The following is a 12,291-nucleotide window of genomic DNA, read 5'->3' on the forward strand; positions in this document are numbered from 1 at the left end:
TGGTTATCTTAATGGTAGCAAGTTAGCGTTTTTACTGTAGATGCGACTAGTAAGGTTACCTTAAGTTATTTGCAACGTTCAAAAAATACAATTATTTTTTCGCAAACCCGCCTCTGATCTCTTATATCATCAGTCATATAAGCTTGACCGAACAGTTTTCTAAAGCATTGAAATAAGAGGATACGCAGTTTTTAATTCTTTAAGAACTTATTTATTACTAACTTATTGTTATGTACATATATTATTAAGACTTATTAAGAAGTATACATTAAACTCAGTTTCGAAACTCGAAGACAAATATTTCGATCTTCGAAAATAATTTCGAAAATGAGTAAATCTAAAAAAAATATTTTCAATAATATCTACTTCGAAACTCGAAAGCAGAATTCTCCATATATGAAAATAGTTTCGAAAATAGCCTAAATTTGAAATTTGGATTTGGACGTATTATAATATATACATTAAACTCAATTTCGAAATTCGAAGACAAATATTTCGAACTCGAAAAATAATTTCGAAAACCTAGAAAACCATTCTTTCAATATGATTAAAAAAAAACTTTTCAATAATACCAACTTTGAAATACGAAGGCAAATTTTTTCATATTGTATTGACATTTTGACATTTGAATTTTGATTTTGGAGTATTCATCGTTTTTTGCGATGACGTCGTGTATGACGAATTCTTGAGCTGAAATTAAACTGTACCTCCATCTGTCATTACTATGGACGAGTAACCCTAACCATTCCAAAACTGAATTTGTATACTATTTTCTTTCTTTTGACGTTAATGACATTAAATAAGGTGTGCGGCTTTGCTAAAATATTCCTAAATGTAGGCAAAAGCTTACTTTTACTATTTTATATCGAATTTTTCGTAAACCTAAAAAACGAAAGCAATTTCAACCATAAAAATTGTCACAAATATTTGTTCAGATTGTATATGCTCACATATGGATACCGAATATTGTTTTAAATAGTCACAAAAAGCTTAATCAGACCAGCAATAGTTCCTCAATTGATAGATGTTTCAAACATCAAGCAAAAATTAAGAAAAGTAGGAGCTATTTTATGAAATTCTAACATACTGTTATATGAAAAACGGAACTGAAAATTCATTATTTCTTATTTCATACAACTTTTTTTTTTGTTTTTTGTGGGGTAGTTTTCCAAAAAGCTAATTTTAGTTTTATTCTATTTATTTATAACTTTTTGATTTTTATATAAGTTTAGATCGAAAAAAATATTCAAATAAAACATAAAGATTTCTTAGATTTAAACGACCTACCTATAAAACTCAAAAACTACATAGATTTAACTAAAATATTAGACCAGTAATATAATAATGCTCTATTTCACTTAATCTTAAGTTTTTAATAAGCGGAACTTAAAAGCAATAATTTTTTCATAAAACTGCAAACTCACTTGCTTTGTTTATTTTGCACAAAAAATCCTCTTTCAAATTCCTTTCATAAATTCATTTATTTAGCGAATTACTTTCGTGCATATGCTCCAATTTCGTACTTTCAACGCAAGCTGCCCTCAAGCGCCGCTTACACAACTTTCTTTTACCCAAGCGCTTACTGCGGTTTTAAGCAAGCTTTTTCAAGGCTTTTTAATTGCATTAACTTTCCACACTTATTTACTTAAAATTTTTCCGAAAAAACACCAAACACTTTTAGTGGTATTCAACTGGAAACTGACTTTTCACTCCCGTTGCGCAAGAGACACGTCTAACATCTGGCACGTTGCAGGCAGCAATGAAACAGAGTGCGCTTGAAACCGTGTAATATGTACTGCTAACCCCGCATAGATATACACAGAGTCAAACTATTTCGTACATAAGTACATGAGGGCAGACACACAGGAATATATGTTGACCCAGCAACGACTACAAATACTAACTATATAAGTATGTATGTGTATGCTTGTAAATACCGCAATGCCTGTTTTACACAAGGAAGGTATTTGTGTGGCAAGCACACACACACGTGCATACATAGATACAGTAGCATGAATTTTTCTTATGTGTTGCAGAGGTGACTTGGAGTGGTTGAACTACAACCAGCAAAAAATGTCCCGTACATAGCGGAATCATCGTTTTATTGCAAGAAAAAATGAAAAGTTGTTGAAAGATAATACATACATACATACATACATATACATATATATATGTGTGTATGTATGTCTGTCCAAGTGCAAATAAGCGTTAAAGCGAAGAGTTTGCGACAGCCTAGGCTTCCAATGGCGTAGCAAAAGCGCCACTGGCGCCTGAAATTATGTTTCATTTCACTTGTTTTCCCGCATTGTTGTGGTAGTCTCCGTCTTGGCGGCGCGGCGGATGCTGTTTTCTGTTATTGTCTGTTCGCTTTGTTTTGTGGTTGGGTTCATTGTGCATATATGTACTGGCGCACGACATTTTACGAGCGTTAAAAGCCCTTAATGTCCTTATGTAAACATGTCTTGTTATGTACTCAAACGCAATGTATGTACGTGTGTGTGTATGTGTATCCCTTTGACTATGCGTCATCTGATGACTTATAGTTTTCTTCTGGATGCTTCCTTAGCAAGTTCGTTTTTATTTTGTCTTGAAGCGATCTAATGTACTAATAGGTAAACAGCTGATTGTTGAAACGTTCGCTGAAGCCCATCGGCATAATTTTTAACTTGTATGTGACAGATAATAAATATAATCGGAAAAAGATTAGCATATAAAACAGTGACGCTAATTCTTAAATACAAAAAAAGAAAATTACTAAAAGGAGAAGGAAGAAAATATGACAAAAATGAAAGAAATACTAATTTATTGGTTATATGTTAACTCCAAATGAAAGAGAGGGAAGGTGGTTGAGTTTTTAAGGGTAAACAACGGTTTTTTCGATTTCCGTAAAAACTTAAGTCCTATTATAAATTAAAATAGCAATGTTGTAGGTAATAGTAATAATAAATTTTGATAGTTTTGTGAATAAAAATGATATTTTTTTGTATTCTCAATACTAAAATTTTTATTTTGAATCAAATATATCAACCATTATAAACTTTCGAAGTATGATTTTGATTATTTTGTGAGTAAGAGTGATATTTTTTTTTATTCTCAGTACTAATTTTTTTAAATCAAAAATTTCGGAGCATAATTTGAATCAAATATATCAACAATAATAAACGATCACTCTAAAAATTTATATTTTAATATGCAGCTAAAATCGTGAATAAAATTTTTCACAGTAAAAAACTTTACTGCAAGCTTTTATAAACTTTTTTCATGAAAGTTTATTGCTTTTTGCTTTTCTTCTTCCGAAACAGTTTCGATTTCGCATAAATTATTTTATTGAAAATGAAGCGAATTAAGCTTTCCCTTAAAGATGTAATGGTTAATACGAATTTTCTCAAAATTAAGGTGAAAGCTTTCTGTCTTGAGCTTTCCCTAAAAATGTAATTATTAATAATATTTCACTAAAAGTTGAGATGAAAGCTTCCGGTCTTGTGCTTATTAATATTAGTAGCAGTAGTTCACAGAAAAAAGTTTATAAAAGCTTGCAGTAAAGTTTTTTAATGTGAAAAATTTAATATGAAAGTTGTTTTTAATTTACTTATCTTCTTCGAAAAGGGTTTGGAGTTCGCGAACAATATTTTATGGAAAATGAATTGAAGCAGTTTAGAGTTCGCATACAATATTTTACTGAAAATCAAATGAAATAAGCTTTTTCTAAAAGTATAATGGTTGTCATACTTTAACTAAAAGCAAAGATGGAAGTTTTCTGCCTTGAGCCTTTTTATAGTAGTAGTAGTAGTTCATACTACAAATTTTATAAAAGCTTGAAGTAAAGCTTTTTAATGAATGAAAGCTTTTACTTTGTTTCACTAAAAATTCAGGGAATTATGCTTTCAAGAATATAAAATATGCAGTACAATGTATTAAAAGCAAAAGTGAAAGCTTTCTGTTTGAATTTTTTCAGAGCTTTCGTGACTTCAAAGTGAAAGCTTTTAAAAACTTGAGGTGAAAATTGGTATTGTGAAAACTTTTAAAAGCTTGATGTTCAACTTTTTAATATGAAAGCTTTTAAAAGCTTGAAGTCAAGCTTTTCGATATGCAAGTTTTTATAAGCTTGAAGTAAAGCTTTTTGATATGAAAGCATTTATAAGCTTGAAGTACAGCTTTTTAATATGAAAGCTTTTATAAGCTTGAAGTAAAGTTTTTTAATGTGAATGTGTTTTAATCTTTTGTCGATGAAAGCTTAACTTATTGTTTGCATATATTAAAAAGCTTTCGTCTGCACTAAAATTTATTAAAATTTCCGAACATATGTACATTTTCCAATAAATATTAATGCAGTTTTCCGTTTATTTCAAGTTATGCTGCCAGCTGTAGCTATTTGTTACGCGCGGTTTTTCAATGAAAATCCAATTTAAATGCCAACAAAGTTGCAATCACTTTTGCCAACCAACGCTCAACCTTTAATTGTATCAGCCAATTATTGATTACTGTTTGCTCACAAAACAACTGATTTCCCTGCTCCTGGTTTTTTGTTGTTGTTTTAATTTAATTTCTCTTTGTGCCTTCCTGTTAATTCTGGAAATTGCAATTTTTATTGCTACTTATTGTGTTTTGCTTGCCACGAGCTATTTACATAATGTGTTGTATATGTGTGTATATATGTATGTGTGTGTGAGCTCCTGTGCAGCGAATTGCAATTGTGCCACAATAAGCTGCACAATATTGTTTATTTTTTGCTTGTGTAGGTTTGCGTAAAAAAAGTGAAACATTTGCCGACCTACATATGTAGTTTTGCATGTATATACGCCCCATTTTGTTGCATTGACCGCACAGACAGTGCAATTGTGGCCGCCAGCATGCGTCAGCAAAAAATCAAACAGCTACAACAACGATAGTGGCAAAAGTCATGTGCCCTGCCGTTGTGTACACATGCAGCAGCAGCAGTTCAGCTAATGAACCACGTAGCAGCTGTGCCACCATGGCGTATGAGCGATGTGCCTGCCACTCAAGCAGAGCAAAGTGAAATGGTGCAGCATGTGAGCGCATAAAATGGCACAGAAACTAATAATAACGTTTGGACGGCGGTAAGAGGAGCTGCATTAGACGTCAGGTTAAAAGCCGGTCAGCTTATTTAGTAGAACAGACTTTTAATAATTAAAAAAAAAAATTTTGTTTTAAATTTTTCTAAATCAATTTCCAACTGGCCTAGTTGAAAACTCCATACTTTTAGGCTTAGATCTATTCTCATATATCCATACATATATATTTCTATAACTTTGCTAATAAATCTATGCCAGAGGGCCAATCAGTCCAACATTCATTCACACGTCATGAAGAAAATGAAAAGCTAGTTGAAGTAAAATGGAAAAAATTTCGATGTGTTAGGTAACTAGGCCAACGAAAAATGAAGCTTCCATTTTAATGACCAGCTAAGCTGAATGCTGCCGCCAGCAATGCCTCGAAATGGAGCTCAAAGCAGTGGCAATTGCTTGTGAAGAGAAAAATGAAAGCATAATTGTTGTTGTGGCTGCAGAGTACATGAGATACCCAGGTATCTATTCAAAAATGAATTGACATATACATAAGGTAACTGCATTCTAAATATAACTGAAGTGCGCTAAAAATTGGCTCCGATTTCATAAGCACAATTCACAAAGGTTTCATAGACATTTTTACAAACATACATGGGAGTACATATGTATAAATCAACGTGGAAACAAGTGCCTTATCGGTATTAAGTACTCGATTATTGTCATGTTGGTATGTATGTGCAAACATATTCGTAAAATCCACTCAGCAAGCAATTTTTGTATTATTGAATCATATGTCAGTGATGACAATTCCATTACCTAACGGTTCAATGGCTTCGTGCGGTTGGCTGAGTTAATAATTACTTTGTTTGGCACACACCACATACTCGTCATGCATACAAACTCAGCGCGACAGATTGTCCCAGGTTGTTAGCAAAAGTGCTGAAGGAAAAGTGCATTGAATTTGATTGGGACTGAATCTTTTTTTTTTGTTTTTTGCTAAATCTATTAGAAGCAAGAAGAACCGTTAACTTTAGCTGCAACGAAGTTATAAAATCCGTCACAGGTGCATTTCTTATACCATTAAAGGCTATAAAAAGATGTTTTCCATGATTTTCATCGGCCAGTTTGTATGGCAGCCATATGCTATAGTTATCCGATCCAAAAATTTTGTTCGGAGGTTGAAGCGCTGCTTTTGGTAATAAGCCCTGCCAAATTTCGTGAAGCAATCTTGTCAAATAAGAAAGTTCTCTATACAAAGTCTTGATTTGGATCGAATAGTTTGTATGTCAGCTATATGCTAGAGTCGTCCAATCTGAATAAAATGTTGGGAGATTATATGATTGTCTTGGGCAGTAATTCTAGCCAAATTTCCTGAAGTTATCTTGTCAAATAAGAAAGTTTCAGAATAGTTCACATATTTGGAGATAGACAGATAGACGGATATGTATTAATCGACTCAGCTCTCTTTAGGCTCTCCTGATTCATAGGGTCCACAGTCCACTAATTGAAGCCGAAATCACATTAACATTAACATTTTCTAATATTATCCTCTGTGTCGTCGAAAAAAATTTAGGAAATAACGTAGAGCAAATTTGTGTCTAAATTTCTTTTTCGAAACAAATAAACACATATAATATGTTTGAATAAATCTAGATTATAAAATTTCTTTGGAAGTTTTAAGTGTTTAATATTTTTCAATTTGTCATCCGCATGTCTGATTTCGATATTTTTAGACTCGTATTTGTTGAAACCTTTAGGTACTTAGTACTATAATTCTACTTAAAAGGCTGATAGCTGTGATGATAGCAATTATGGCTAGTTTTGGTGTGTGACTTTGATAAGGAAAGCACCTAAAGGTAGGCAACGTTCGGTTTACACTTGAGATTCCTATTCATTTTAGTTAAGAAATGCGCCTAGGTGCCTAGGTATGGAATAACTTTGGTTATTATAATGTTATAAACGTAAGATCAAATTCGACAAAAAACATTGGTAACAACTTCACCACTTCATTTTACGTATTTAAAAACTGTCAGAAGTATATACTTGTAAAATAATATAAAGAAATAAATAACATATTTTGAACCCTTCAATCCCATGTTCTGAAATTTTAAGAATATAAACTCCATGCTTATATTTTGAAGGCAATAAGTAGTTCCCCCTATTTTGGACTCATTTCTCATTTTGGACTATTACTCAATTTTACTCGCATCACAGCTCATTTTACACAACATAATTTGTTATTTGTAACTTTTCCCTGCTTTTATGTAAAATTGTATATTGTTGTTGTTTTATTTTTTGCCTTAAAACTTAATAAAACTGCGCGCAATTAAAAATGGCAAAATAAAACTGCAAGCTATTGCAGCCGCTGAACCGGGGAATCGGATTGCTGAACTATGCACAACACTCGTGGAGGCAGTGAAGGGCAATGACCAGTAATTGGGGCAAGACTCCACAGAGTGGAGAGCGCAGCACTTGAATTAAAATACGAAAATTCCGCCGAATCCATGAGCACACACAGGCAGAGTGACACAAACACATATACACATTACATAGGTATCCGCATATGTGTGTTTGCATGTGTGAAAATGTAGGAAGTGGCCGAATTGCGTGCTTTTCAAACAGCGCGTAGCGGAACTTTCTGCTTGAACGCCTAATCGAATTTTGCGCTGGAATCAATATTTTCAGCTTTTTCAAAAAGGTCAAAAACAAAATGCAATTCATACTAAGTACTCACTATTTACTAAATATTGTGTATGTTGTTGTTTTGTGTTTAGTGTTTTGCTCCAAGCAATTATTTTTGGCAATTATGCCATAAGTTGTGGTTGCATGCAACGCCAACGGTGGCACAACAAACAATATTTTCTAAACACAATTACTTCCGGTGGCACGCGGTGAAAAAACACCGTTACACACACATGCACAGCCTTGTCCATCTAGAGTTATAAATTTCGCACTTTCCGCCGCACATTTTGCCTCGGCTGTCGTCTGCAGTCTTTGCCAGCGTTTTGCTCCGGTCTATTATTATGTGCCTGGTTTGGGTAATGGCTTCGGTAATTGAATTTTGCAGTTGTGCAACGAACACTAAACTAAATTCAGCTGACAAAGCGGCAAGTTGGAACTACTATCTAACTATAGTTTAATGTACGTATGTATATATGGCGAACTATCTCCATATTTTGTTGTTTTGGAAGTGCATAATACTTTTGAGTATAGGTTTGGTTAATTTGGGTACAATTTTGGTTAGTTTTAACTCAAGCATTGATGGTTGGTGGTCATTAGATCAATTTGTTGTTTTTGTTACTTTTTTAGTTTATGAAATGTTCTGAAATTCGACCGTAGCTGGACAATAATCGCTACCAAGTTTCAGGTGTAAAATTTCAGATCGATATCTCAGAAACTGAGACTAGATCGCATATATAGGGACAGGCAGATAGTGTTACATGGCGAATCAGCTGGTCACGCAGATCTTTTATAATATATATACTTTATATGGCCTCCGACGTTTCATTTTGGGTTCAGGAAATCAGTACAGTTTAAGATCGTTGAAAGTAAGCCTCATTCCGGACAACCTTCGATCTTTTCAATTGATGGAAATATTAAAAAAAGTGAAGGTTAAGGTGCTTGAAAAACGTCAGACAAGTGTAGGGAGATGGCAAGAGAGCTCGACATCTATCACAAGTCTGATCGAATGTTTTTGGTGTATACATTGGGTATGAAACGCGTTCTTGTTCGGCTGGTCTCGATAAAGCCAAAATTTTTTTCAACTTTTGACTGCCGATAAGACATGAGTTTATGAGCTTGGTATGCAAACAAGTCAACAATCAACGGAATGGAGAAAAAAACTAGCAGAAACCAAAAACACCAAGCCAAAGCCGCTCAAAAATCTAGATGCTCATTGTTTTTTTCGATATACGTCGTTTGCTGCATTACGAATTCATTCTGGAGGGATAGACCATCAATAAGAAGACACTATTTGGCCGTATTGAAGCGTTTGCGTGAGAACATCTGTCGAAAATGTCCAGAATTGTGGAAGAACAATTCATGGGTTTTACACGATGATAATGCACCATCGCATTGAGCCACGATTGTGACCGAATCTAAAGCCAAAAACGCAATGAATCGATCACACCATTTTAACCAAATTTGGCTCCGTGATTTTTTCTTGTTCCCCAAACTGAAATTGCCGCTCCGTGGAACCCATTTTCAATCGATCGAAAAATTAAACCAAATTCACTGAAGGAGTTGAAAGCCAGTTCAAACAATCTTTTTCTTTATATATAAAATATTGATCGAAATTCGTCCAATATTTGGTGGCTTCAAAATGAAGAAAAAAAATCAAATTATCAAAGTAACTTTCATAGGAGAAGTTCTTATATCATAGAAGGTTATACAAAAATATTTATCTGTATTTTGATTTGTTAGTTTGTATCGCAAACATGTGATGACATGGTTCGATCTCAACAATTTTTACAGACATTTTAACGTTGTCTTGATTAACAATCCGATCGTCCAGCTGGTATCGCAGATATACAAGTTAGTGTAGGCCGCTTTAAATAATTTCTTCGGACAGTATAGCAATGCCTCGGATAATAATAAATTTGTTCAAGATACCTTGCCAAATAAAAGAGTTTTAAATACATGGAAAGGACTTCGATCATATGGCAGCTATTTGCTATAGTCATCCAATATTGGCAGTAACGTCAAACTTCTTATGAAGAAAAAGACGTGTACTGCATTTTAGATCTATATCTCAAAAACTGAGAGGCTTTGGAACGGTTTTAACTATCATTCCGATTGTCTTGTACTATTATTGGCTATATAAGACATCACACCTTTGGACAGTCACTGTGGTGTCTTGGGTAGATTTTCTCTTTATTATATCCGCGATCAAAACCAACTCCGATCAAACAACATCTCAAAATGAAAACAAATTAATACACAATGTATAAATCTTCGAAATGTCTGCTTTGAAATCATCAGAAAACTTCTTTGAACCTCCGTTTGCCACATAATGTTAAACCGATGATAAAAATAGGATCGTTCCTTAATAGTATGTAAGTTTGTCATATAAAAAGCACATCAACGCCAGAAATCATAGCCAAAATACAGGATACAGCTTTGGAAGATCGTCAATTGACTCAACGCATCTCATTAGGCAGTTTTAGAAAGCTGTGGGCACAATTGGTGCCGCATTCGCTAACAATGAAACAAAAACACATTCGAATGCGACTTTCTCAGCAACTTTTGGAGCGTTTTGAAAGGGATAAAGTGGATTTGGTGCGTCGATTCATCACTATGGAAGAGACTTGGGTCTGTCACCACGATCCTAAATCTAAACAAGAGGCTAAAGTGTGGTGTGAAACTGGTTGCTCGGCTTCGAAAGGAGTTCGTGTCTGGAAATCGGTCAAGAAGATTATGGCATAAGTTTTTTTGGAATGTGAGAGTAATTATGTTTGTGGATTACTTGTAAACTTGTAAAACAATTAATTCTGAATATCATTGCAACCTTTTGGACCAGTTGAAGTAAAAAATTCGTGACAAAAGACCCGGTTTGCAGAAGAAAAAAATTCTTTTTCATCAGAACAATGCACCGTGTCGCAAGAGCATTTTGGCAATGGCTAAAATCCATGAACTAAAATTCAAACTGTTGGAGCATCCATCGTATTCATTAGATTTGGCCACCAGCGACTTTCATTTGTTTCCAGAACTCAAAAAATGTATGCATGACAAGCGTTTTTCATCAAAAGAAGAGGTCATAACGGCTGTTGAAGAATATAATATTTTGCAGACCTTCCTAATTCTAACTTCAGGGATGGGATCCACAGATTGGAGGATCGTTGGAGCAAGTGTAGTAATGTTCAGGGAGATTATACCGAATAACAACGTGTATTTTGAATCATAAAATTGTGTTTTTCTTATCAAACGACAAAACTTATTGAACAACCTGGTAAGACGCTCACTATGCTATGTATTTATAACATAATCTAACTTCTAGAACGATTATATTATACTTTCTATATATTATTATTATTATTATTTATTATTAATGATATGTACTATGGGAATCATAGAGAAGTCTAATTATTGTTGCTAAGTGCGTTGGCACCACTAGTTCTCACTGCTGACTCATGCAGCTCCCTCTTTTTCGTTTTTTTGATCTGATCTAACTTCTTTTTAAACTTTCTACTTCAATTTTTTGTATGTCTGTCAACTAATAAAACTTTTTTATGGATTAATATTTAACTAAAACAGTTAGTTCATGCATAATAATGAAAGTAAATCAACAACTAAAATGTTAATGAATTACAACAACAAGAAAGTTAAAGCAAACAAAGGACAGCAACGAATTTTTGAAATTAGTAAAACAAAACTTTGCATTAACGAACATAAAATGAATTATAGCAAAATCCGCTTACCTCTTCAACTAAAAACGGCTTATTTACAAATTTCATCTCTTCTCCTCACACTTTTCTCCTCTTCATTTAAGCAAACAATCAATTAAATGAATCAACTCAAAATCATAATTTACAAGTAGCTAAATGAGAAATGCAACAACAATAATAATATTGTATAATAATCATAAGCTGTAAAAAGTTGTGGTGCTTGGTTGGTTGTCAGTTGGTTGGTGTTGTTGGTGGAGATTCCAGGTTTTTGCGTTTTCGAACACTACGACATATACTTTTGTGAGTGCTAAATTGTTGTTGTTGCCGTTTACGAAGTTTAGGTGAAACAAATAAAAGTCTGTGTGCACACAAAAATTTCTAGAACCAATATACAAGAGTGGCGGGGGCGCACTAAACAACACTAAATACATAGAAAACCTTGGTGTACGTCTAATGGATGAATATGGTGCTACACACACACACACATATATATGACATTTAACGCTAGCTGCCACAACACTACTGTCAATTTCGCTACGCTTGTGTGCTTTTGTTTGGTTTTTGTGGCTGTGTGTGTGTGCGACATAACAGCGAACGTCGTTGTTGTTGTTGTGCTTTCTTCTGAACTCTCTAGAGCTATGCGCCTACCTCGAATTGGGACTCGCCGATCTGCTGCGCTGTTGTTGTTGCTGCTGCTGCGTCTGATCATTCACATAGTGCACAATCGCCGAGGTGACCTCCTTGATGGAGCTCTGTATTTCCGGTGTGACCGGTTGCAGCTTGCCATTGTCACCGTTCGCGGTGACGCCGGCGGTCCTTTGTGTGGGCGATGTGCGTTGTTGTTGCGCGAGTAACGACGAGGCCAACCTGTGAGGTAAACG

The 12,291-nt window shown here is 34.3% G+C and overlaps 1 protein-coding gene across 6 annotated transcripts in view; it reads right to left on the minus strand.

Annotated features, from left to right (window-relative positions):
- The window catches only part of LOC120767909 (serine-rich adhesin for platelets), a 174,246-nt gene that overhangs the window by 21,373 nt on the left and 140,582 nt on the right, over positions 1–12,291 (minus strand). For all 6 annotated transcript variants that reach the window (XM_040094264.1, XM_040094263.1, XM_040094265.1 and 3 more), the window contains one exon: positions 12,059–12,277. In XM_040094264.1, coding sequence (XP_039950198.1) covers positions 12,059–12,277 — 219 coding nt within the window. The remainder of the gene's footprint in view (positions 1–12,058; positions 12,278–12,291) is intronic.

Source organism: Bactrocera tryoni, chromosome 2 (assembly GCF_016617805.1).
Source record: "Bactrocera tryoni isolate S06 chromosome 2, CSIRO_BtryS06_freeze2, whole genome shotgun sequence".
In the NCBI taxonomy this organism is placed as follows: domain Eukaryota; kingdom Metazoa; phylum Arthropoda; class Insecta; order Diptera; family Tephritidae; genus Bactrocera; species Bactrocera tryoni.